Source organism: Psammomys obesus, unplaced genomic scaffold, assembly GCF_907164565.1.
Source record: "Psammomys obesus unplaced genomic scaffold, mPsaObe1.curated_primary_1811, whole genome shotgun sequence".
Taxonomy (NCBI): domain Eukaryota; kingdom Metazoa; phylum Chordata; class Mammalia; order Rodentia; family Muridae; genus Psammomys; species Psammomys obesus.
The window spans coordinates 16,158,076-16,185,957 of NW_026596109.1; the positions used below are offsets into that span (position 1 = coordinate 16,158,076).

Consider the following 27,882-nt stretch of genomic DNA (forward strand, 5'->3'; position numbering starts at 1 on the left):
AGGCGGACGTGGGCTACAGCAACCCTCAGGAAGCGGCGCAGGAGGAAAGCCTCCGCTTGACCTCTGCTTTCAGCACAGATGCGTAGGCCGCTGGCCTGGGTCACAACGGACCGCCAAAGCCCGCCTGGGTACACTGCGGAATCCCTTGGCATCAGCCCTGCGGCCCTGTGCTCGCACGGAATCCTGGGACTTGTGGTACAGTCTGCGCGCTCTCCGCACCAGCCGGGCTACGGAGGACTACGATTCCCAGAATGCGCGCGGAGCAGGCGGGCCGGGGGCGGGGGGGGGGGGAGCGCGCGCTCCGGCCCTCGCGGGCGTCGGCGTTTCCTAGCGCCGCAATTTCGCCTAGTAACTGGTCCCCGCGCTGGCCCCGCCCCCGGAGCCCCGGCTGGAGGAAGAGCTAGTGCCCCGGTGTCCCCCGCGGCCGAGCCTATCCCTGGGTGCGCGGGGCGGGGCGGGGCGGGGCGGGAGGGGGCAGAGGATTTCGCTGGCTGGTGCGGGATCCCCGGACGGTGGGCAGCGGAGGTTAGAGGCGGCGAGGCTGCTCCGGGTGGGAGTGCAGGGACCCGCTGGGATGGTGGAGCGCCAGCCAGGGCATCCCTAGGGCTAGCATCCCTCAGAGCCGCAAAGGCAGGCTCCCGGCTGGGCGTGGGGGTGTCGCCACCCCCGGGGCTCCACCAAGACCCCGCCCCCCGCCAAGCCAAAGGCGCGATCCCTGGAGCCCTCAGGGTCTCGGAGCTAGCTGAGGTCTTCGTCGGGAGAGGGGCACGATGTATGTGTATATATATACATATATATAATAAGCAAATGCCAATATATATAAATATATAGATAGATAAGATTTATATATTATATTATATAAATAAGCAAATTCTTATTATTTTCTGGATCGGGAGCGTTGGCAGACAGCGCTCTTCTCTAGTTGCCCCGGTGCCCGCTTTCCTCCGATTCAGAAGACGACTGTATGGCGCTTGCCGTTGGGGCTGCTGATTAGGGAGAGCGGCTAAGTTCTTCCTGGGCTCCTCTGTGAGGAGAAGGCTCATGGAGGGTACGGGCTTTAAATACGTGCGGGCCAGCTAATTGGAGCATCCGGAAAAACGAGCATGATGTATTCGCCCTGGCTTCACCGAGCAAACGGCAAACGTTATTTCAGCTTGGTCCGGCAACCGCCGGCCGGAGCGTTGAGGGCGCATTTCCTACAGTGAGGAAGGTGGCTGTGGAAGGAGAAAGGCGGACGGTTAGAAGCGACGGACGCACAACCCACAGCCAACAACTCGGTTTCAGTCTGATGGTCGTTTCCTTGCAGTAGGTGACATGCAAAAAAAAAAAAAAAAACAAAAACAAAAACAAAAACAAAAAACCTCTCTCTCTCCCTCGCTCTCGAACCCTAGATCCAGACGGTCGGTTTCGGACCCGAGGACGGTGCTGGCAAAGCTCGCTCCGGCTGCCTGTCGGAGCGGACCTGTCACAGGCTGAACCCCGCCGTCTGCGGCGAGGCCCCCCGCGCGCCTCAAACTTGGCCAACTGGGAAACCCGCGCCCGGATATGCAGACCTCTGACTTTGGAGGCGGGGTGACCCCGGGGAGACCCTCTCCAGCCCGCCGAGGCCCGCAGGTGCCGTGAGGCGCGCGGGGCCGCCCGAGCCCGGGGGAGCGAGCCGCGGGGCCGGCGGGTCTCGGCGCTGCGCCCCGGCGTCGGCGGCCGCCTCCCTCGGCAGCGGATGATGGTGGCGGCCGGCGTGCTGGGCTGCGCCTGTGCGTCGCCGCGGAAATCGGCGCCCGGCGCCGTCCCCTGAGCCCTCACGGGTCGGTCGCAGCCCGAGCCTCGGAGAGGACAGCGCCCGGGGCCCCCGGGGGTCGCGCGGGGTCGGCTGATGATGGCGGATCGGACAGCTCCCCGGGGCCAGCTCCGGCTGGAGTGGGTGTACGGATACCGGGGTCACCAGTGCCGCAACAACCTGTACTACACCGCCGGCAAGGAGGTGGTCTACTTTGTGGCTGGGGTAGGGGTGGTGTACAACACCCGAGAGCACAGTCAGAAATTCTTCCTGGGACACAACGACGACATTATCAGGTAAGGGGACGCGCCGGGGCGGCGGGGAGGGCTTGTTGGGTATGGAAGGCGGAAGGGTAGGGATAACCGGGGGCATTGAGTGCTGTGGAATAAAGGATCCCTCCAGGAGCCTCCGAGAGGAGGGCTGCAGATTCTAGGGCTAGGGCAGAAGCGGGGAGGGAGACAGAGGTGGGGGGGTGGGGGGGAGTGCGTGCTGCTTTTCTATTCATTCCCGCTACAAGTGGAGGGTCTGGGTAACTACCGAACACCTCTCGCTCTTCCCTAACTAGGTAAATAGTAGGAGCAGTAGATGAACTGTGGGTAGGATTTTTGGAGGGCTCCTCAGTGGATCCTTCCACAAGCAAGTGGATCTTGAAAAAAATAAATAAATAACAAGAGAAAGAAAGAAAAGAAATTTTGGTACAGGCAGTTTGGAATCTCCATCCCGTTTGTGTTGGACCTAGGACGTTTCTGTAGTGCGTGGGGAGTGTTTTCTGATATTTCAGCAAGTGTTCTAGTGCCAAAAGCATCTTTACACACCACATGAATGCTTCCCGCAACATTTTTAGGGTTTTAAAAGGCTGGCGGCAGCATCTGGGCCAAGAATTCTTACTATTCTTGCCCGTGGAATGAATGAGCAGTATTTGGTAGTGGATGGTCCAGGAGGACGCCATTGCACAAAACAGTCATTTTTAGGGCCCTTCTTGTTTAATTAAAGGGGGACAGATTTGGTTCTTCGTGCTATCTCCTTATCTGGACTCGACATAGTTCTCCCCAACCTTTGTCCTATGGCCAAATTAGGTGTGGTCCAGATGCTGTTCCTAGGAGTCCCTTTCTGCCATGACAGTTGAGGATAATACTTTCCATGGTGGGAACACGCCACTCCCAGAGACAGCGATTGCTGAGGACACACCGCTAGGAACCCTTCGATTGTGTGTGTTCACTAATGCAAAACAGTGGCTTCTTTTTCCTGTTGCTCTAAGTTTGCCCTTTACATGGGGTGAATGATGTAATGATAACCACTGTGTAATGACAGTGGTCCTGCCTTCTCAGTGAGGACAGTGACTTAAAGATCAGCTTCCTCAATCAGTGTCACATTCCAGAGGGGTTTTTCTTTCTGAATTGAAAATGGTTACAGAAGGTAAATCTTAATACATGGAAACACAGAAGGACACACACACACAGACACAGACACACACGCACACCAGAGAGACAGAGACAGAGAGATCTTGACTGCCCCCTCACACTCAATATGGAGCCCCGACTGGCTACAAGCTCATGGTAATCCCTCTGCCTCAGAGTGCTAGTACAAGTGTGAACCGCCACACCTAGCTTTTATCTCTACTGTTAAAAGATGAAGATTGTGAGCACCTGAAGCTCTAATGCTCTCTACATTTGCTGGAGCTGACAAGTAAAGCTCTCCCTTCCTGTCTGGTTTGGGAATGGATGTGGTGGGGGCATCCTTACTTAGTCTCACCCTGCAGATTTTGCTTCGCTAATTATGTGGCTGATTATTAAAGGCACAGGTGCAAATGATTAACAGTGACTCATGAAAAGGTTGGATGTTTAAAAATTTAAACCCATTGTGTGTTTGTTCTGTGTATCTTCATGCAGTGCTTTCCATTGCAACATCCAAATAAGACATAGTCCTTTGGGGGAAGGGAAAGAGTAGCAATTAAACAGAAGATTCCCTGGGGTTACATGATATTAACATGACAGTTCACTGAACTATTTGGTGTGTGTGTGGGGGGTGAATTCTTAATACACAGACTTTCTCTTAAAGGGGAAAAATTTAAATGCATTGTTGAAATTGAAGGTGGGAAAAGGGTGGAGTTGCAGTAAGCCATTGTTAGGAGGAGCAGCTGGGCTAGTAGGGTTGTGATGACATCTGGCTTGGGTGGTTAAAGAAACATTAGGGTTTGAAGAAAAGGGGAAGGAAGAAGTTACAGTTGCATTACAGGTAGACCTAACTGATGAGGTGATTATCTTTTGAGGCTAAACACTGTGTGACTTAGGGAAAGCACCTTAAATTCTCCATGATTTGCCTGGGTCCAAGTATGTACAGGTGAGCAGAGTTCTAGCACTGACGTATCTTTGCATTTGGAATAAAATGAAGTCCAGTGGAATAAAAAAACACAAACCACGGATCTTTATGCCATTAGGGGCTGTGAATTGAAATGTATTTGGTGTCATTTTGCTTTATCTTACACAAGTACATCTCCCCCCACCCTGGAAGGCAGTGCACAAGACACAATGCACAGTCTTTTATCTTTATTCATTTCAGCTCATCTCTGAATGCCCTAATATACTACTGTTTTCTCCACTTGAAATATTAAAGTTTGCCATTGAATGGGATTGACTGTAGTATCCAAGGCTTTAATGCAAAAACATGTTTTCCATTTTGAATCATTACATGAATATTAACCCTCTTGATTTCACTGAATTGGGCACTGCAGTGACTCTCCACTTGGTCCTCAGATTTTGAAGGAAATATCCATACTTATAAATTTAATGCTGTTTTGCTTTGTGCAGCTTTGCCTAGATTATTAGCTACAAAGCAGCCTAACAAATATTGATAAGGTACTCCATTTTAGAAAACTGTATACTCTCTGGGATCACGATGAACCTTAATGATGCAGGATTTGGCAGAGCTCATTAGGGCTCAGTATGTGTCCTTTTGCTTTGACAGTTTTTCAGGCAGATTTTTAGAAATATTGGTATCTGAGGCATAATGTGATTTATTGGATAAGAAGTCTTAATTTTATTCTCTTGAATGATTACCATTCTGTGAAGATAATAGATGGAAGAATGATGCCATTTTTTTTGTTTGTTTGTTTGTTTTTGTCTTGATAGCATTGAGATGAGATAAGTAAACACCTAAACTGGTGTTTGGTGTTTGCTATTGGGCTGACAAGACTCAAACTGGGTTTGAAGGCAAGGCAGTAAGTGATGCTTTGCTTTGCTTTCCTGATCTGGCAGGAGAACATGAGATGAATAGATGAAAGAAAAGTCACCTGCACACTCATCCTCTATCACCTTCCTTTTCCTGCTTTCAATAAGTTGCAGCATTCTTGAGACCATTAGAAAGAACATATGCAAAATGTTTTGTTGGGGAGAGGCTCACCCTTAGTAGGTACTCAGTCAGTGTTTATTGTCGTACTAAAGTAAACACATATACACCAAAGCATCTTTTCATTGTACACAGACAAATGTTTAGACTCTATATCTTCACATTTTTTTTGTGCCCCAACTTACCATTCTGCTCTTACTTTCTATTTAAAGCCGTAAGTTGTTTGCTTCTTGCTTGTCATCTAATGCAGGTACCCTGTTCTTCTCTGCTTCATACTGGAATGATTTACCTTCTCCTTCTGTGAAGCCCAGATCAGCTACAATTTGGGCATCAGTGTCATCAGTAAAACAGCTTTTGACTGGTTTGTGGTTATCTGTAGTGTTTCTGAGGTTGCATAGAAGGCATCCACAGTGCCCAGCAAAGGGCGAGTGCTCCTCTCAGGGACCGTGTTTTATCTATACCCGGGTGGCCCCATCTACTTCACTGTCACCTTTGCCATGAGATCTTCCACCGTACTCGGACAGAGGCTACCTCGTAACTCCTCAGATTTTGCAGGGATATCTGGTGCCATTCTCTCATTCTAGATACCTCCACCTGTAGAGGAAGTAGCTCCTTGATGTTGAGACTAAACCTTAACACAGGCAGGGTTAACATTCCCCGAGAGTTAAAAGATCCAGAGTTAAATATAGATCTAGATTTATCCCATCTATTCTTTCAGTCCACCTTTTGGGGAGGCTGGCTTGCTGACCCTGCTTGCTGGCAAGGAAATGAGCCACAGAGGCTAAAGCCTTTTGTGCGTGGTTAGCAGCAGGCTGACTCTAGAATAGGAACTGGAGTGCAGGCTGGTCTGATTACAACGGCCAAAGCTGTTGCTTCACTGTTCTCCAGGCTCTTGTTCTTATTCATGGTGGTTCCTGCCTTTGTGCTAGTTGTTAACAGGAGCCCAGCAAACTTGCACTCTCTGTGGCTCCACCTATCATCAGTCAGCCTATAAATCCTGGGCTTATTTTTAAGAGCCCTTGATACAGATTGTTAGGTCTCAGTCTAGACAGAGGATAATGTTCAGGTCCGCTCTAGCAGCACCACCAGCCTCGGAACAATGATTGGAAATGATAATCTGTTGAAGATGCTTAATTTAAAAGTTTAGAAGTCTAAACTGTGACAGGCTAAAGTTATCTAATGCTGAACTATAACTGAAGTTGTTGAGTTTGAAGTGAGTACCTTAATAGCCATTGCTGTGCCTAGACCGTCTGGTCCCCATCGAATCCATGAAGGCCTAGACATATAACTTTACATTTGGAGTAAGAAAAACCTAGAGACACCAACAAAAAATGAAATCCTGGTTAGGGATGAGGCTTCAGACACTGGTGCCAGATGGACTGTCTCCAGACTATGGACATATTGAAATTAAAGTTTTATTGGGTCCCCTGGCCCTGACACTCCAGGTCCCTTTACCCTTGTCCTGATACTTGTGTTTGGCATGGATACAGTATATGGTCCAACCTCCACCACCCTCAGGCCTGGACTAGATACAGGGAGGTATTAGCTAGTGTGACTGCAGACCAGCAACCCATATTCCAGCTTGATCTTTACTTTAAAAATTAGCAAGTACTTGTATCCTGCCACAGCAGGGCAGATCTTGGTGAGGTCAGTTTGTCCAGAGTTTGCCTGGGTATCGGTGCTTGAACCCCTTCCTGGGTAAGGACTCTGTTTTGGTTTCAATTGAGTACAAACCTGGCGTCCGGCTGAGACATCCCAGGCTAGGCTGTCTAGTCTACAGGTCTAGCCTGCCTTGTCCGAGGCACTCAGAAAATTTTGTGGACCCTAGGTGAGCGGCCAGGTGAAGGTCAGATGCCAGAGTCCTGCAAGGTGATCTTTCCCTCTGGGGCCCTCCATCACCATGTGGGTTTGAGCTGTTCCTTTCTTCTTCACCATGGCATTTCAGTCATTTTATATTATCAGACTATCAAGAGGCCCCGCTGGTCTTAGGACCGTTTGTCAGCAGCCAAGTCAACAGCCCAGCAGTGGAGGACAGCAATTTTTAGGGGAAGCTAACTAAACTCTGGGAGGGCCAAGATATTTTAATGTCTTTTTCCCAGCAGCGAGAAGCCTTCCTTCCTTACAGATTACGACGTGGACACGCCCGGTAGTACCGACTGCCGGTCCGTGTATGTGTTAGTGGAAGCCTGGGTTGGACCAGTCAGTTCTCTGCTGTGTGGGCTGAAGTACCTGGCTTGAGCCCAGATCATTTCGGTTAAAGTAACTACTGCAGCTCCTGCCTACCTGGTTTGTCAGGCCAATGTGTAACAGGAGCGGTGGTGCTGCGTTTCTTAAACTGGTCTGGAGGGTGGACCAAGGAGTAGGGCCTGCTAGCGCGGCACGTAGCCACCGGACAGCCCGCGTTCTGGTGCTCCTCATAGGACAGCCTCAACTGTGTCCAGGGGTGCTGTGAGTGTTAAGATTTTGACCCAAAGTTAAATTGTTTGCTTTCTTTTGTTAAACTAGCAGTAGCCACGGCAGTTCTTAGAACAGGTCTAAGAACAGGTGGGCGTGGTTACAGGGTCCAATCATCATAGGGTGTGTTCATGATCCCAAAGTTATTCCAGACAAAATTTCCTTTTGTCTGGAAATTCTAGAGCTGGAGTGGAAGTCAGAGCGGTTTTAAAAGCCTCAAGTGCCTTTGTTTAGTCTCAGTCCAGATTAGGGGTTTAGTGCTCCCGTTTGTGCTGCTGTACAGAGATCCTGTTATGTCCACAAGCTCTGCTACCCAGAGGCAGTAATACCCAGCTCTCCCTGTGAACTCCTGAACCTCTCGTAGTCTTTGCAGTTGGGATCTGAAAGATGTCCTACTCTGAGACAGGCTCCTTTGCCTTCCTTAAGCTGGTAACCAAGGTATGTAGCCATCTGCAAAGTTGGCTTTTGTAGCCAACATTTTGTAGCCCAGGATCTGTAACTCTTGCAGCACCCCTTCCGTGGCATGTTAAAATCTGTCTTCCCAGGAATCCTCTGACTGAATGGCAGGAAATCTGCATTTGGTGTCTTTAAATTCTGGGGCAACCTAGTCCAGGTATATTGACTATTGTAGTCTCTCACTGGGTCTGTCTGTTTAAAAGCAAAGATGGGTTGACTCACCTCTGCCAATGGGAGGCTGAAGAACACATCTTTCAGGTCCAAGACAGTGAACACCTGTTTCTCTGGAAGAATCACCCTCATGAGAATCAGCGGTCTTAGGTTTCTTCATAGGCAGAAGAGGTATATTCCAGGGTGACTTGCAGGGCACCAGGATACCTGTCTCTTCAAGCCAGGCAATATGAAATGCAATTTCTCCTTGTATTTCCAGGGTCATTGGGTATTGTTTAATCTGGACAAAAGTAGCTGAACTGCTTAGTTGAACAAATATAGGAGCTTGGTGTTGGGAAGTCCTGGAGGGTTGATTTCTTCCAACAGAAGGCGAGACCCCAAAATTTTGCTAGTTATATTGAATTTAAGTGAGTCTCATCATCAGAGAAGGTGACGGTGGCTTTCAGTTTACGAAAAATGCCTTGTCCTGTGGTAGACTAGATAGGAATACCCCCATAGACTCATTTATTTGAATGCTTAGCCCATCGGGAATGGTGTGTGTGTGTGTGTGTGTGTGTGTGTGTGTATGTGTGTACTTTTTCTCAGCTTTTTCTCCAGCACCATGTCTGCCTCCATGCTACCATGCTTCCCACCATGATGATAGTGAGCTAAACCTCTGAACTGAAAGTGAGCCCCAATTACATGCTTTCTTTGTAAGAGTTACCTTGGTCATGGAATCTTTTAATGGCAATGAAACTGTAACTAAGACATATCACAATCAGTTTTCTGTTGTTAAATTCCCTTTAAGCTACCTCCAACAACTAGGACCTACTTATAACTTTAAAATTTTTTAACTTTTATAACTTTAAAAAAATATCTGGTTGACAAAGGAAATCTTTGTAGCGGTTGTCTTTAATCTTTGCAAAAAGTACCTAGTGAATTTGTTTAAAGTCTCTTTGGTCAGTGTTGGAAAGAAGGGAAAATCTGTTATGTCCAGGCCGCATTGTCTGCCGGCAATCCCCCTGTACAGAGCAGAAGGAATGCAGAGCTGGGGAACTGTTTCCCACTTCCAGTGTGCATTCCACTTAGATGGCGTGCAGGGGGTTGGGGGGTTGGATGCGAGGCCTGGACTCTTGACTGTGAGCAAGGGTCAAGCAACAAAACAAGTAAATTGCTGTTCCTAGAGTGAACCAAATGGCCTTTTTTTGTTTTGTTTTGTTTTTCAGGTTGACCTGGAAGAACAAAAAAGATTAATGTCCCTACTAGGATGGGGTACAGGTCTTAAGTCAGGGGATTCTCATAACAGAGAAAGCCACTGGTCAATACAGAAAAGCAGAACTGACAGAAACACACACACACACACACACAGAAAGGGGCGGGGGACAGACAGACAGGACAACCAGGGCGGCCACACATTCATATGCCCAAGCAGTCCCATCACACATGGATCTCAGACACTGGATCAGTAGCTGTGTCCAGCCTCTCTTACGCGTCCAAACAGAAGGCACTTAACAGGACTTATGTGCGGAGGTGACACAACAGGCAACTTTTTAATTTGTTTCCTTTTAGGGTGTCAGACCCCTGTGAAATTTTAGGCAGTGACTGATCAAAGGGCGCCACAGACATGGACTATCTCATGTTGTGCAGCCCCAAGGGGTCCCTTGACCACTCCACTCTTCCTTACTCCAAGGGGCTCTGGGACCCTGCTATCTAGAGGTCTGGTCTCTGGGATCTCACTGGGGCCTCCAGAAATGTGGGATATTCACAAGAGAAGACGGCTCGGACATGGGCTTAAACCAATAGAAAGTCTTCGTTAGCTGGCTGGTGACTGCAGTGAGTGCCTGGGATCCCAGCGTGGCACTGAGCCTCTCTCAGAGTGAGCTTTAAGCATACAAACCATGTTCTGGTTGACATATTTCAGTTAGTAAGAACAGTTAGCCAGAAGCAGAGCTACAGAAGCCCCAAAGCAAGGTTTTTGAGAGACTTTTAGACACTTTCCCTTAGCTATGGACTTTGCTGGATTAGGCCTTTGTCTTAGTTTGGCAGGTGGTGCTGTCTACATGCTGAGCTTTGCATGGTACTTCCATCATGGAGTCAGTTATGCTAAGTTCTCAGGGCCTACTAAGATCTGGGGCCCTGTTATAGTGCCCAGAATTCTGATGTTAGATACCCAGAGAAAGACCAAGGATATCTCAGTTCTCAACCAGGTCACTAATGCCTGATGGGTTTTAATACCATATGTCCTAAATTTCCCAGGGCAGTCATTCAATTATTGTCATGAATACAGTTTTTATTTTCTTTTTATTATTATTATTAATTTATTCGTTTTATATCCTGATCATATCCCTCCTGGTCCCCCTATCCCTGTTTCATAGTCCTCAGAAAAGGGAAGCCCTCCTCCCTTACCAACTGACCACAGACTATCAAGTCTCTTTAGGACTGCCTGCATTCTCTTCCCCTGTGGCTGGCAAGGCTACTTCACTTGGAAGAAGTGATTGAAGAGCAGGCAACAGAGTTCATGTCAGAGATGGCCGCTGGTCCCCTTACTAGGTGACCCACATGGAGACTGTGCTGCCTAACGACTATGAGAAGGGTGCCCCGGTCCTCTCCATACTTGGCCCCTGGTTGGTGCATTAGTCTCCATAGGTAACCCCCCTCCCCAGGCTGAGATTTGTTGGCTCTGTTGGTCTCTTTGTAGAGCTCCTGTCCTCTCTATCCCTCCACTCTTCCTGAAGACTCCCTGCACTCTGACCAAATCTTGGCTGTGATTCTCAGCATCTGCTTCTATCCTCTGCTGGGTGGAGTTTTTTGGAGGACATCTATGGATGGCTCCCATCCTGTTCTCTCTCTTCAACCATGCCCAGTGTCTATTCTATTTGCCATTCTGAATGAGAATTAAGCATCCTTCCTAGGGTTCTTGTTACTTAGCTTCTTTAGGTCTGTTGATTGTATCCTGTATTGTATAGCTAATAGCTGCTTATGAGTGAGTATATACCATGTGTGTTTTTCTGGATCTGGGTTACCTCACTTAGTGTGATCTTTTCCAGATCCATCCACTTCCCTGCAAATTTCATGATGTCCTTGTTTGTATATCTGAATAGTATTTCATAATTTCTTTATTCATTTGTCAGTTGAAGGCCATCTGGGTTGTTTTTAGTTTCTGGCTATTACGAATAAAGCTGCTATTTTGAACATAGTTGAGCAAATATCCTTGTTGTATGGTGGAACATCTTTTGGGTCCAGGAGTGGTATAGTTGGGTCTTGAGGTACAGCTGTTCCTAGTTTTCTGAGAAAGCACCAGGTTAATTTCCAAAGTGGTTGTACAAGTTTGCACTACCAACAGCAATAGAGGAGGGTTCCCCTTTCTCCACATCCTCTCCAGCATGTGCTGTCACTTGAGTTTTTCATCTTAGCCATTCTGATGGGTGTAAGATGGAATCTCAGAATAGTTTTGATTTGCATTTCCCTGATGACTAAGGATGTTGAGCATCTCTTTAAGAGCTTCTCAACCATTTGATATTCCTCTGTTGAGAATGCTCTGTTTAGCTCTGTAACCCATTTTTAATTGGATTTAGTTTGTTGGTGTTTATATTTTTGGAGTTCTTTATATATTCTGGATATTAGCCCTCTGTCAGATGTAGGGTTTGTGAAGATCTTTTCCCAGTCTGTAAACTGTCATTTTGTTCTATTGACAGAAGCTTTTCACTTTCATGAGGTCCCATTTATTGATTGTTGATCTTAGAGCCTAAGCTGTTGGTGTTCTGTTCAGGAAGTTGTCTCCTGGGCCAATGAGTTCAATGCTCTTCCCCATTTTTTCTTCTAATATATTTAGTGTGTCACGTTTTATGTTGAGTCTTTGATCCACTTGGACTTTAGTGCAGGGACTATTTGCATTTTTCTATGTGTAGACATCCAGTTAGATCAGAACCATTTGTTGAAGATGCTATCTTTTTTTTTTTTTTTCATTTTAAGGTTTTGGCTCTTTGGTCAAAAATTAAGTGCCCATAGGTATGTGGCTTTATTTCTGTGTCTTTAATTTGATTCCATATTTTTTATGTTAATATCATGCAGTTTTTATTACTGTTGCTCTGTAGTACAACATTAAATCAGGGATGGAGATACTTCCAGAAGATCTTTTATTGTACAGGGTTGTTTTAGCTATTCTGGGTTTTTTATTTTTCTATGAAGTTGATTATTGTTTTTTCTCTTTTAATATAATTTTTTATTTATTACAATTATTGTGCTTTTTTTCAAGGTCTGTAAAGAATTGTATTGGTATTTTGATGAGAATTGCTTATTGAATATGTAGATTGCTTTTGGTAAGATGGCCATTTTTACTATGTTGGTTCTACCGATCCATGAGCATGGGAGATTTTTTCAATCTTCTGGTATCTTCTTCAATTCTTTTCTTTAGTGACTTGAAGTTTTTTCATACAAGTCTTTTATTTGCTTGGTTAGAGTTTCACAAAGATATTATATATATATATATATATATATATATTTTTTTTTTTTTGTAGCTATTGTGAAGGGTGTTGTTTCCTTAATTTGTTTCTCAGCCCATTTGTCTTTTATATATAGGTAGGCTACTGATTTTTTTAAGTTATTTTTGTATCCAGCTACTTTGCTGAAGGTGTTTATCAGTTGTAGGAGTTCCCTGGTAGAATTTTTGGGGTCACTTATTTATAATGTCATATCATTGGTGAATAGTGATACTTTGACTTCTTCCTTTCCGATTTGAATTCCCTTAATCTCCTTAGTTGTCTTATCTCTCTAGCAAGGACTTCAAGCACTATACTGAGGAGATACAGAAAGAGTGGGCAGCCTTGTCTTGTCCCTGAGTTCAATGGGACTGATTTAAGTTTCTCTCCATTTAGTTTGATGTTGGCTATAGGCTTGCTGTATATTACCTTTATTATGGTTAGGTATGTGCCTTGTATCCTTGATCCGAGACTTTAAACATGAACGGGTGTTGAATTTTGTCAAATGCTTTTTTGGCATCTAAGGAGATTATCATGTTTTTTTTTTTTTTTTTCTTTCAGTTTGTTTATATGGTGGATTACATTGATGGATTTCTGTATGTTGAACCACCCTTGCATACCCGGGCTGAAGCCTACTTGTGGTCATGGTGTATGATGTCTTTGATGTGTTCTTGGATTCTGTTTGTTATTATTTTATTGAGTCAATGTTATTATTTTTTGTGTCAATGTTCGTAAGAGAAACTGGTCTGAAATTCTCTCTCTCTCTCCCTTTTTTTTTTTTTTTTTTGGTTGGGTCTTTGTGAGGTTTAGGTACCAAGGTCACTGTGGCCTTATAGAATAAGTTTAGTAGTGTTCCTTCCATTTCTGTTTTGTGGAATAGTTTGAGAAGTATTAGTATTAGCTCTTCTTTGAAGGTCTGGTAGAATTCTGTGCTGAAACTATCTGTCCCTGGGCTTTTTTTTTTTTTTTTCTTTTTTTGGTTGGGAGATTTTTGATTACTGCTTCTATTTCCTTAGGGGATATAGGACTATTTATTTATCTGATCTTGATTCAACTTTAGCAAGTGGAATCTATCAAGAAACTCATTCATTTCATTTAGATTTTCAAATTTTGTGGCAAATAGGCTTTTGAAGTAAGACCTAATGATTCTTTGGATTTCCTCAGTGTCTGTTGTTATGTCCCCCTTTTCATTTTGGATTTTGTTGATTTGGATAGTGTCTCTGCCTTTTAGTTAGTTTGGCTAAGGGTTTGCCTATCTTGTTGATTTTCTCAAAGAATCAGCTCTTGGTTCTGTTGATTCTTTGAATTGTTCTCTTTGTTTCTAATTTATTGATTTTATCCCTGAGTTTGATTAATTTTAGCCATCTACTCCTTGTGGGTATGTCTGCCTCTTCTCTTTCTCACCTAGGGTTTGCAGATGTGCCATTAAGTTGCTTGTATGAAATGTCTCCACTCTCTTTATGAAGGCACTTAGTGCTATGAACTTTCCTCTTATTTCCTCAAATTCCATAAATTTGGGTATGTTGTGCCTTTATTTTTGTTGAATTTTAGGTACTGAGAAGAAGGTATATTCTTTTGTGTTTGGGTGAGAAGGTCTATAGATGTCTGTTAGGTCCATTTGATTCCTAACATCTCTTAGTGTCATTATTCTCAGTTTAGTTTCTGTTTTGTTGACCTGTTTTTTGGTGAGAATGTGGTATTAAAATCTCCCACTATTAATGTGTGGAGGATGATGTGTGGTTTAAACTTTATTAATGTTTCTTTTACAAATGTGGGTGCCTTGTATTCAGAGCATAGATGTTCAAAATTGAGATGTCATTTTGTTTAATATTTCCTTTTGATGAGTGTGACATGTCCTTCCTCATCTCTTTTTATTAATTTTGGTTGAAAGTCTATTTTATTATACTTTCTTGGATCCGTTTGTTTGGAAAACCTTCCTCCAGCTTTTTAGTCTCAGGTATTGTCTATGTTTGTGGCTGAGGTGTGTTTCTTTTGTGCAGCAAAATGTTGGATCCTGTTTATACATCCATTCTGCTAAGCTGTGTCTTTTTATTGGAGAGTTGAGTCCATTGATGTTGAGAGAGATTAATGACCAGTAACTGTTAGTTCCTTTTATTTTGATGTTGGTTGTGGTAGGGTGTTTGTGTGCTTGTCTAATACTTTTAACTACACTCCCCAAAACACAGGATATATATATAACTTCACTACAACAAGCAAACGGATCTAAGAAAGTCTAATGATTTAAGGTCATTTTCTTGTGTTTCAGTTTGTGTTAGTGTATCCAGGTCTGCTTGCCTTGGGATAACTGGGCTGTGGAGATGCCATATTGCCTGAATTTTGTTGATTGTGTTTTTATGCTAGCTTTTAACCATCTGTTAATGGCTTTTAGCCATTGTCTTTGGTGTTGGGGTAGTTTCTGGTGCCCTCTGGAATTCTGGGGCATTGGGTGTGTGGAAAGAGCCCTAGGAAGGAAGCTGGATGTTCCCACAGGAGCCCTCCTCAGATTGGTAGGTATGGTCTCCTACTGATGGGTGGTTCTCAGGGAATTGCCCATGGCTCTTCTCAAGTGTATGATCCTGTGGATGAACTGGTCTCCTCAGGAGCCCTGGAGGTTCTCCTCTCACCAGGGAAGCAGCCATCTGGCCACTGACTTTCTTGCTATGAGTTTAATGAGCTGCAGCTGCCCAGACACTGTGATCAGACACTGAGCTCACTGGGTGAAGCCTTCTTGGAGAATCTTTGAGCCCAGAGGTCTGGTTGGTCTTCATAGGGTGATGGGTTGTGCTTTGGAAGGGCATCTAGGGCTGTTACCACAGCTCCCAAGCCTCAGGAGTCCCAAGGTTGAAGCTACTGTCAAGGTACCCCAAAGGTATTCATGGCCAGTGAGAGCATTGAGCAGGGTGTACGCTGAGACCACGGTCTAGTGGTTCCTGCGAACTTTTCCAGGGATTAACTGTCCTGAGGTCAGTCTGGTTTTCCCCTCACCATTGGTCTTCTATCGACTGGGAGACCCAGATACTGGTATTTTGGAGACCTCAGTTCAGTCTGGGATGGTGTGACCAGCACACAGCCCTGTGCTAGACACTGGAGATTGAGAGCTTGTAGGAACCTGAGAACATTCCATGGGATTAGCTGGGTGAGCTGAGGTTGGACCAGATTGTTTCCCTCACTGTGGGGTTTCCTATCACCTGGGAAACAAAGATGCTAGTGTTTGGGGCCCAACAGTTTGGTCTGGGCAGTCACTGCTGTCCTGCTGAGCAGACACACTGTGCAATCAGCGCTGCCATCTTGGATTTCTCCCTAGTTTTTCTTATGCTGTCAGTGTCAATTTTTGAGTGTGGTTTGGGAGTGCACACCTGCTTTTTTCTTTCTTTTTTCTTTTTTTTGTTTTTTGAGACAGGGTTTCTCTGTCTAATAGCCCTGGCTGTTCTAGACTTGCTTTGTAGACCAGGAAGGCCTCAAATTCACAAAGATCCACCTGGGATCAAATGTGTGCACCACCATGCCCAGTATCAATGCCAATTTTTAATTTAGAAATATAAGCACATTTTTTTTTTCATGAAGAAATGTGATCACAAGCTGGTTACTCCTTGTAAACGTTGCACTGAACTTTCCTGTCATCTGTCATCTGTCATCAACTCACCAACGTCAGTGGTCGCACAGGTGAATGTCACTATGGCAGAGCAAAACTTGTTCATGGTAGGTTCTATAAGTGGGCTGTGCTAGGGCGTTCTTTTCCCAAGGATCCGAATGTCCTTGGTATGGAAGTGACCTTACCACATGAAAGGGAAGCTGCAGGAAGACTGACTTACTCTCACCTTCTCTGGGGCTGACTCTGCTCCCAAGAAAAGAAGGTATTCTTTAGTCTGTGAACTACATGTCTTCAGTGGTCAGGCATCATTTGTAGGTGTATTTGAGTTTGTAATGTGTGGATTGATTTTAAGTATAATTAAAGTTTTGAGAGCAAACAGCTTTCAAATATTGTGTATGGGGATAACTCGGTGAAATCAAGACTGTGTTAGTAAGTGGGAGAGGCCTGCATGCTGAGCCTTATAGCTCCTAGCTGATGCTGGGGCTGCTCACCCAGTCTGTACACTTCAGAAGTGAGCTTTGAAGGAGTGTACTGGTGCGCCTCAGAGCGCAACACAACCTGAGCAGAATTTTAATCATATGTTAAATGTTTATGTATGTCTATATCAAATGTATATATACTACAATTTTATGTTAACAGTCCCTTTTCCCAATTACATTTGTACCTAGTTAAGTGTTCTTCCACTTCCACAAAGAACCCAGTGGTTACTGATTAAAACAAGCTAAGGAGAGATCAGAAAATTCCCCCTTGTCAATGATATAAAGCTCTGGGTCATATGGCAACTCTCTTTTCTCCTCCTCCTCCTTTTTTTTTTTTTGTAATACAAGATTTACTAGGTAGAGCAGGCTGGCCTCTACCTGCCTCTCTCTAGGCGTGCTGGAATTAAAGGCAAGGCTACCGCACCCAGTAGCTTTGTTTAATTTTTTGAAGCGCTGCCAAGCAGTTTTCCCTAGTAGCCACAGCATTTTGCAAGGTCTGTAGGAGCAGTGTATAAGAATCCTGACTCCTTTACATGTTTGCTAAGGCTCTTGATTTTAGCCATCATACTCAATATGAAATGATTGCTTTCACAACATTCAGGAGTACACCTGACACTCCAACTACCATGACCTAAGTTACATATTAAAAAGATCTTAAAGTGAAAAGAAAAGAAAGGAAATTAAATGGTGTCTTATTTCCTAATAACTAATATCAGTCATGTTGCCACATACTTACTGAAACTATATTTTTCTTTCGGGAAAATATCTATTAAAATCCTTTCCCAGTCATATTTATGTTTTTATTAATGAGTTTTAAGTGTCCTCTATATATTCTGAATGTAGGCCTTTAAAATATTATTTTTAAATGTTTATCCCTTTCAGTGAGTTGTCTTCACTTTTCGATAGTGCCTCTTGATGTATGAAAGCTTTAAAACTTGATGGTATCAAATTTACTTACTTATTTTTGTTTTCTTATATTATTGATTATTCAAGAAATCATCATCCGACTTAAGATCATAAAATTTATTCCTGTTTTCTTTTAATAATTTTATGGTTTTAATATCTAACTCTTGGGTTAGTCTTATGGCTCATTTTAGGTGTGTGCATGGTGTGAAGCAGGATCTTGTCTCATGTTTGTGAATGCAGGCATCCAGTTGTGTTCATCAGTTTATGTTGAGACTAAATTTTTCCTGTGAAATTGCCCTGAATGTCCAAAGTCATCCAGTTCTTCTAGGGTCCCATCTCTTCTATGGAAGATGCTGAATGGGGGTGTGCAGAAATAACTGTTAAAAAGTGTAACCTTCAGTGTAACCTTCAAGCTGGAGAGAAGGCTCCATAGTTAAGAGCACATAGTTCTCTACAGGATGTGAGTTCTGTTCCCAGCACCCACATCAGGTGGCTGGCAACTGCTTGTAACTCCAGCTCCAAGGGATCCTACACCTCTGGCCTTCACAGGCACGCCTGCACAGTCAGGAAATACACCTCTCACACCCCAATTAAAAATAAATAGCTTAGAAAAAAGAATTAACCTAGGAGTGATAGAAGTCAGGGCCTTTGGCTGCTGTCTCACATTGGTTAAGGTCTTCATATTCTAATGAGTTTGAAGATCTTAAGGCAGTTGTAGAACTGAGCCATTTACATTTGGAGAGACTGGTTTAGAAACTGAATTTGCAGACTCCACTCTGTTGCTACAGGTCAGTCTATTGAGCCATTGTAAAGTGGTATGTGTTATGCAAAGAGATGGGATTATACAAGAAGCTGCTTTTTTATCTATTCCCTACACTGTTTGTCTGCTTTGCTTGGTTTTCTGAGACAGGGTCTTATGTAGTCTAGACTAGCCTCCACCTCACTATGTAGTTGCAGATGACCCTAAATTCCCGGTCCTCCTGCCTTTGTCTCCCAAGTGCTAACACACCCAGCTCCTCTATCTATTTCTCTTTTAGTTCATTCCTTTCTCCCCTCAAAGCATGCGACAGGCTGAGGATCTCAATCCAGAAACTCAAGGATTCTGGGATTGGCCCCTGGTTTTCCACCACTGTCTTTTTCTCTTTTCTATGGAGGAGGGAGTAGCAAGTGTTCTGCGTCGTGGAGATGAAAGAAGCTCTCTTCCAGAGTACACACTTAGATTGAGGGTTGAGACCTGTTTTGGTTTGTTTGTAGTTTGGAGATACAGCCCTGGGCTTCTCACATGCTCGGCGAGTGCTCTGTCATGAAGTTATAGTACCAGCCTGTAGTGGAATTATTTAAAGATAAAAGCTTTCTCTTTGGGATGGGGGCTTAACTGCTATTGTAAATGTCATTAAACATTATTCTGTGCTCCGTGTCAGTTAATTTTATAGGTAAGACTAAAACAAGACTTAAAAGTGTGTGGTGCATCTCAGGCACCGCACAGATGTCAGGCAGCTAGGCTTTTCCTATTTCTTTTTCTTGCAAATCTTCCCGTATACCACAGGGATTAACATTTTAACTTATTTTTAAAATTTTTCTGGCCCTAGACTGGCTGTTTAACTTAATGATTTATTTTGTACATGGCTGTCTCAACCCCTTGGTCCTGTAAAAGTGACTGAGTCTTTTCTTTCTTTCTTTTGTCTTTTTTATCCTTCTTTCCTTCCTTCCTTCCTTCCTCCCTCCCTCCCTCCCTCCCTTCCCTCCCTCCCTCCCTCCCTCCCTCCCTCCTTCCTTCCTTCCTTCCTTCCTTCCTTCCTTCCTTCCTTCCTTCCTTCCTTCCTTCCTTTCTTTCCTTCCAGTCTTAATTCCAAATTCACATTAAGGTGAATCTATTTGACTTGGTATGGGTGGAGACTGACCTAGTCCAACAAGCTGTATTCTAGAGAGTGAGGCTATTTTCCAAAGGGCCTTCCTTTTAATGAAGATCATCTGATAAGGGAGGCCTGCCTGAAGAAGAATGGACAGGAAGTCCACTATAGAAAACAAACTAGGAAAGAAGAACTTGATACATAGAAAAGGAGAACTCAGTGATGGGAAATATTGAGCCAAGTACCAGAAAGGATAGAGACAGAAACATAAACAGAATTTAAATTCAAAAGATGAGTGACATTTTGTGGACTTTTCATTTCCCAGGAAAGGGCATGCCGCAGTGCTTCTTTGGAGTACAGGCTCATTCCTGAACATAACATTTTGTCTGCCCGACATGACCTCTCCCTTCTCTGCAGGTGCAACTTTTCCCTTCCTTCAATCTTAAAGCAAGTGTCATCTCTCCTTGTAGCCTTAGCTGACAGCTCTTGACTATTTTAAGCCTTTTTCTCCATGGGTCAGAGCATAATGTACATTTTTTCCTTATAGAACCATCATATCATATTGTATTCACTGACTTCTCTCTCCTCTTGACTGGAGTTCAATGTGTGTCTTGTGCCAGCAGCTTTGCTAGGGCACAATACATGTCTAATATATTTTATTTGCTCTTTGATTTCTTCTCCAATTAGTTGGCGTTTTTTTGGGGGGGGGTGATGTAGGGTAAGATTTCTGTTGAAATTGGGTTTTATATACTTTGTGAGGAGAAAAATTCTGAAAATATTCTCAGCTGGGATAGATAAGAAGAATTCAGAATCTTAAAGATATTTTTTGAGGGTGTTGGGTATGGATGTACACATCTGTAATTCCGATATTTAGATGAGGCAGAGAGGCAGGAGGATCATTTGTTAGAGGTCAGCCTGGGCCATACAGGGAGACCCTGACTTAAAAGTATTTCAATATTAATAATGATCAATTACTGCAGTGCTTTAAAACGTGACACAAAATTTCATTTGACTTCTTCCTTCTGCTGTTCTGTTGGTCTGGATAGAAAATAGAGCCACTGAAATATAGGCTTGGCCCTTACAGTGTGCAGTAAATAATTCCTAAGACTTGACTGGATTAAGTACCATGCAGGAAGTAGGTAGGGCTCTAGTGGAGCACATCTTGGTGTGCCTGTGAGTGTGTTCCAGAGAAGGTTATCTGAGGGGGACAGACTTTATTGGAAAGCAGGTGGCGCCATCCCCTGGGCTGAGTAAAAGGGAAAAGAAGAACGCCAGCTGAAGTTCGGCATCCTTCCTTTGCTTCCTTTTTCTGTCAAGATGTGAGCACGAAGCCTGTCCCACCATCCCTTCGCTGCTTTGGTGGACTGCACCCTTTAAGCCGCTGGTTAGGACAAACCTTTCTTCTCTTGCGATACTCCTTGACAGGTGTCTGGTCACAGCAAGGAAAGAGTCACTAATATAAAATGAGTCAATTACTCTTTTGGATGACTTGTGCTTAAGGTTTTTTTTTTTTTTTTGACAATATTATAAGGAAAACATTGGTTTGCATCCTTCTGACTTAGGAAACAAAGAGTCTTTGAAGTAATTTCTGAGACTATGATTGAATGGTTACAAAAGGGAAATGAAGTCAAGATGTGTACATAGATTGTAAGGTAGTACCTGCCAGCTCTAAATAAACTGAAGTTGTTTTTCCTGGTCCAGAAGAACTTGACCCAAAGATGTAGGAACACCAGCTTAAAGGCAGAAGTTCCATTTAGGACAGTGGTTCTTAACCTGTGGGTCACAACCCCTTTGGGGTAGATCAACCTCTTCCAAAAGGTCACCCAAGACTGTTGCAAAACAGACATTTCCATTATGATTCATAACAGTAGCAAAAATACACTTATGAAATAGCAACAAAATAATTGTGTGATTGGGGGTCATTACAACAGTAGAAAGGGTCACAGCTCAGGAAGGTTGAGAACCATGGGGATTGGCTCATATGGCACGGACTTCTGCATTAGCTCCATCTGTCATCAAGCATATGACTTTTCTGGGCTTTGTCTAAAACATGAGGTGCCTGACTATGACTTCTAAGGTCCTTGTGATGAAGATGCTGAGATTCTTGGTTTTTTCCACTTACCAACTCTGTTTTCTCATTTATTCTATAACATATTTACTGGGTTTCTAGTTCCACGAGCCACAGGAATCATTCTGAAGTTGCCCCAGTGCCACATTGAGGCATTGACCTATACCATCCCAGTCTTATACACTCTGATGGTCAATTGATGATATTGACCATCTGATGACACAATTGATGAAACTGCATGACAATGTAGTTCTCAGAATGTGTCCCCTAGAGTGATGCATGATTACATTTACATAGAGGTGGCTTTGATGTATCCTACAGATATTATACATCTAGAGGACGGAGAAAGCGGTTGCTGTGTGCATAAAAGTAGATAAGATAACCCAGAGTGTAGGGAGAAAAGAGAGGAGGTCAGAGCCAGGACTTGAAGAAAGGTCAACTTTGAGAGACCAGCAAGAAAAGAAGGGCTTGTGAAAGCTGGTCACTGGGTAGGAGGTAAATCAGGTGTAGACTGTCCTGGAAACCAAGAATGGGGCATTTCAAGATGCTGCTCCACTGCGTCAGCAGAGAAGGATAAAGGAAGCCTGGAAAACCAGCCAGGGATTAGCAGTGGGAGATCAGTGAAGACTTGCATTCGCTATGATAACGAGAAATTTTCCCCTCTGGGTCTTATTTGCATCTGCTTTTAAAGGTTCCATTATAGCACTTAGAATGTCCAAGGGGCATTTCCTTTTAATGTTACATTTCTTTTTGCATTTTCTTTATATATATTGCTCATGCTCCAGTGGGTTCCATGCGGCAGCAGTGATGAGCAGGCTCTAGGATTAGTGACTTCTGTACCCAGCAAACTCGCCTTCTCCTGGAAAACAAGAGATGCTGTGAAAAGCCTTGGGCATCTGTTTTGCTGTGTGGTAGAAGACAGTCATTCTAGCAGAGCTCTGTTTATGTCAGAACTTGGCCTCCTCACAATGAATTTCCAAGTCATCTTTCTTGCTTTGATTGAAAGTCTGTCTGGAGCCCACATATAATAAAAATATCATGGAGGACCTTGAAATTCTAGGATGTTTTATAATTACTTTCCTGTTTTTATTCATATATATATATATTCGTATCCATGTGAGTATCTATGTAGCACATATGCTACGTGTGTGTGGTACCTACGCAGGCCAGAAGAGAGTGTGGGGTCCCCTGGGCCTGGAGTTACAAGTATAGTTACAGTGTGGGTACCAGGAAATGAACTTGGGTTCTCTGGGAGAACAGCAAGTGCTCATAACTGCTGAACCATCTCTCTAGGTCTTATAATAATTTTCTACAAACTATATAATCGATAGGAGAACAGTGAGAAGATAATTCAGTTAAACATGTTTTGTGTGACAGTTCCCAGTGGGAAATGTTGAGTGCTTGCTTCCCCACCCCTTCTTTTGCTCCTGTTGTCCAGCTAGCCCTCAGTATAGATGATCTTGTCCTGTCCTAAAGCCTATGCCCTACCTAGTTCGAAGACTGTTAGCTTTTTGTCTGTGTAGTCACAGTAGCCTCCTGATGTTTCCCTTCCTTTCACTCTTAGGCCTGGCTCAAAACCTAGCTAAAATTAAACAACAACAACAACAACAAAAAAAAAAAAAAAAAAAAAAAAAAAAAACTTCCTTTTCATAAAGATTTTGATTAAAGAGATCTGGAAGATTTAGAAATGAGTACTTTAAAAGAAATCCCCACAGAAATATAAGGAAATTTGCAATTGTATACACAGACACATACAAGGTTAACTTATTCTGTCCTTCGAGAGGATCAGGAAACGATGTGTTGGTAGCAGTGACATACCTAATATGCAAAACTTTCTAATTACTATTCCTGCAAGAAGATCAGAATACCAGAGAAAAAGCTGGTCTGAGCCTGGGGCAAGAGAAACACAGACAAATTCAGAACGTCTTCATGTGCTAGAAAATATTAGTCAATGAAAAGAAGGACATTAAAACGACACAATCAAGGCTGGAGAGATGGCTCAGAGGTTAAGAACACTGTCTGCTTTTCCAAAGGTCCTGAGTTCAATTCCCAGCAACCACATATGGTGGCTCACAACCATCTATAATGAGATCTGGTGCCCTCTTCTGATGTGAAGGTGTACATGCAGACAGAACATTATATACATAATAAATAACTTTATAATCAATTGAAGAAAAGTGATCAGAGTGACCTGAAGAACCCTGTAGAGGGGGCTGGGGAGATGGCTCAGCAGTTCAGAGCACTGTCTGCTCTTCCAGAGGACCTGAGCTCAATTCCCAGCAGCCACATGGTGGCTCACCACTATTTATACTGGGATCTGATGCCTTCTTCTGGCATGTAGGTGCACATGCAGATAGAGCACTCATATACATAAAACAAATAAATAAATCTTAAAAAAAAATAACCCTGCAGAGGAGAGACATACTTTCTTGGGTAGAAAGCCAGATATCTGGCAGATAACATCTTAACCAAAGTCAATGAAAATGTTCATAATAGTGGGAAACCCCAACACATTAAAAAAGTTTCCCTGAAATGCTCAACGTCCTTAGTCATCAGGGAAATTCAAATCAAAAGGACCCTGAGATTTCACCTTACACCCATCAGAATGGCTAAGATCAAAAACTCAAGTGACAACACATGCTGGAGAGGTTGTGGAGAAAGGGGAACCCTCCTCCACTGCTGGTGGGAATGTAAACTTGTACCTGGAAATCAATCTGGCACGTCTTCAAAAATTAGGAATAGTGCTTCCTCAAGATCCAGCTATACCACTCCTAGGCATATATCCAAAAGATGCTCAAGTATACAACAAGGACATTTGCTCAACTATGTTTGTAGCAGCTTTATTGTAATAGCCAGAAGCTGGAAACAGCGCAGAAGCCCCTCAGTTGAAGAATGGATACAGAAATTGTGGTACATCTACATAATGGAATATTACTCAGCAATAAAAAACAAGGAAATCATGAAATTTGCAGGCAAATGGTGGGAACTAGAAAAGATCATCCTGAGTGAGGTATCCCAGAAGCAGAAAGATACACAGAGTATATACTCACTCATAAGTGGATATTAGATATATAATATAGGATAAACATACTAAAAGCTATACACCTAAAAAAACTAATCAAGAAGGAGGACTCTGGCTAAGATGCTCAATCCCCATTCAGAAAGGCAAAGAGGATGGACATCAGAAGAGGGGGAAAACAGGGAACAGGACAGGAGCCTACCACAGAGGGCCTCTGAAAGACTCTACCCAGCAGGGTATCAAAGCAGAGGCTGAGACTCATAGCCAAACTTTGGGAAGAGTGCAGGGAATCTTATGAAAGAATGGGGAGATAGAAAGACCTGGAGGGGACAGAAGTTCCACAAGGAGAGCAACAGAACCAAAAAATCTGGGCCCAGGGGTCTTTTCTGAGACTGATACTCCAACCAAGGACTATTTATGGAGATAACCTAGAACCCCTGCACAGATGTAGCCCATGGCAGTTCAGTGTCCAAGTGTGTTCCATAGTAATGGGAACAAAGACTGTCTCTGATGTGAACTGATTGGCCTGCTCTTTGATCACCTCTCCCTGACAGGGGAGTAGCCTTACTAGGCCACAAAGGAAGACAGTGCAGTCACTCCTGATGAGACCTGATAGACTAGGATCAGAAGGAAGGGGAGGAGGACCTCCCCCATCAATGGACTTGGGGAGGGACATGGGTGGAGAAGAGGGAGGGATGGTAGGATTGGGAGGGGAGGAGGGAGGGAGCTACAGGGGGATACAAAATGAATAAACTGTAGTTAATAAAAATAAAAAATGTTTTAAAAGATGAAAAAAAAAGTTTCCCCAAATTGTGTTAGGCTCTGAAATGTGCTAACCCTAAAATGACTGTTCTATAGATTAGTCTAGCTGTCTTTGCCTGAAGAAAGACACCTGCGGGCTGGCACCAGGGCTTCCGGATTGTGCCCTGCCCTGCCATTTGTGGCCAGTACCTCAGCTCTCTTCCTTTGTCCAACTCAACATTTAATCCCATCATATTTTACTCTTTCAGTTCAAATGAGCGTAACTCCATGGTACAGCTTCGTCCCTGCTGCTTAGAATGTTCTCTCAGGTCTCCCTGTGGGGCAGGTTCATGGAACCCAAGAGACAGCGCCAGTGCCAACATCTCTATGAGGTTCCATCATATTTCTTGAGGCACAGTCTTCTTGCTTCTCCATGCCCACTGCCCTTTCTCCAACTTTCTCTTACAATACTTTTCACATTATGCTACAATTTCACTGGGTTTCTACTCACTCCACCTGTCAGGCCACTGACCCTCTGTGTCCTAGAAGTACTTCAAGTGGAGGTAAAATCGAGGGCTTTAGGGTCAGTCAGGCACGGGTTAGAATCTGGTTCGCCTCTATTGTTTGTTGTTTCTTTCAGGTCTCAGCTTCTCTAGAAAGTGTTGTTGAGAGTCACTCAGGCAGGAAGTGAATGCTCAGAGATGCTCCTTCCTGTTGGTACCAGATGTGTCAGTTTAAAAGAGAGTGCCTGAGGTGAAAAGGAAGGAGGGCTTGAACTAGAACTCTGGGAAATACCCTTGTCTTAAGGAATGTGGAGATGAAAAGGACCCCCAGGGGTCTTATGGAATGGAGGAAGGAAGAGTTTGGGGGCTTGGAAGCCAAGGAAGGGGCAGATGTGTCTGCTGTGCTCTGGAGGGGCTGGGGGCTGGGGGCCAACTGTGGAGCTCTGCGAAAATGTGCACGGGGATCTGGACTAGGAAGAGGTCAAGGGAAGAGTTATTTCATCCAAGCCGCGTGCCCCAGAATGCACTGCTAGAACAATGAGGCAAGGGGAATGTAACACCTAATTAGGGTGGTGTTCCCATCTATGTGACAGTCTGGAAGATTTAGGAGTCCTCTTGCACATAGGCTACTGTTCTGGGGAATTCAGCAACTGTGAGATGCCATCTGTTTCACCAGTGAGTCCTAGATGTAGTGCATGCAGGTCAACCATCAAAGGTCTGTCCTTTTCCTTAAATGATCTGCCTTAGTGGATCAATATAGCGGGGATTTACATGTCTGCTTATTGTTTTCTTAGAGCTCAGGCTTGTGTTCTTGTCCAGCTTTATAAATAGAGTGTGCTTTAACAAAACAGAGACAAAGAAAACAATTCTTAAAAATTAGTATCGTTTGTCACACTACAAAGACTGAATTATTGGTTCAGATTTCGCAGAATTCTTTGCTTTATTTTTTCCCCCTGAGTAATGATTGATCTGTTTATTGGAATATTTAATTCCCATCTGTGCCCTAGTTTCATCTGCTAACAGATTTTTTTTTTTTTTTTGCTTGTTTTTGTTTTCTTGGTTGGTGCCACAAAAAAAGAAGAGATTGATTTTCTATAAAGCAGTGAAAACACTGGAATGATCATGGCTCAAGCAGCCATGATGTCATGTTAAGGAGGCAGCCGCTTGGTAACATCATAAAGTGTTCCTGGCTCTCTGTTGTGGGCACTAGGCTGCCCTCCCCGCTGCACACAGTTCACTGCTGAGAGGCTAGGCACTGTGGGTTATGAGCCTGGCCTCATTACAGGTGAGAAGTGAGCGTAGATCTTCATTTGACCTTTTCTCTTAAAAGTTCACAGGAATTTTAACTAAGGGCCCAACAATGATTTTCATTAAATACCACGGAGGTGCATAGCATTTTGGCAAGTATGTATGCAGTATAAATAATAGCTAAACAAAGGATTTCAGTGTGCCCATTGGGCTAGTGGGTAGAATTTACTTGCTTTTGTAAGAATGCCCTTGACAGTGGCCTTGCAGTCTGAGGTTTTTGTGGTATCAGAGCAGGACTTTTGCCTTTTCAACCACAAAGAAAGCAAACCTTTCTCCTCATTCCATCTGTGAATTTTGGATAGTATGATAACAAGCCTTTACACAAATGTTCCCATGATGACAACTGGAACCATACATATTGGACAGAACAAGATCTCAGAAATTCTGAATGGCAGAACCCAGGATTGAGGCTTAGGAGCTATTTTGGAGGATTTATAGTCATGTCTGAGGACTCCAAAATCCCTGATCCAGGAACGAAATCAGTTAAAATCAACGGGCCTATGAATTTTGCTGCAGCCTTGCCTGTGATTAGGCTCAGAAAAAGTAGTGCTTATGCCTGAAGCCTGTGTATGCTTGTGCCTCATTCCTACCAATACAAACAGTGAGAGGAGTAAGGGAAATGGGACATTAACTGAGTCAGTTCATTTCAGAGCTTTGTCTTCTTTGTTTGATCCCTAAGTAAAAATAATATTGTTATGTGCGAGGCAGTTTGGTGAGCATTTTATGTGTTATCTAATTCAGTCTTCACAAATGGCT

General features: G+C 43.8%; 1 protein-coding gene across 1 annotated transcript in view; it reads left to right on the plus strand.

Moving 5' to 3' along the window:
• The first annotated feature begins 485 nt into the window (after positions 1-485).
• Positions 486-27,882, plus strand: part of Eml6 (EMAP like 6) — a 233,400-nt gene continuing 206,003 nt past the window's right edge. The window contains 2 exon segments of the mRNA XM_055628808.1: positions 486-525; positions 1,392-2,073. Of these exon segments, the coding sequence (XP_055484783.1) occupies positions 1,874-2,073 (200 nt within the window). The 5' untranslated portion in view covers positions 486-525; positions 1,392-1,873.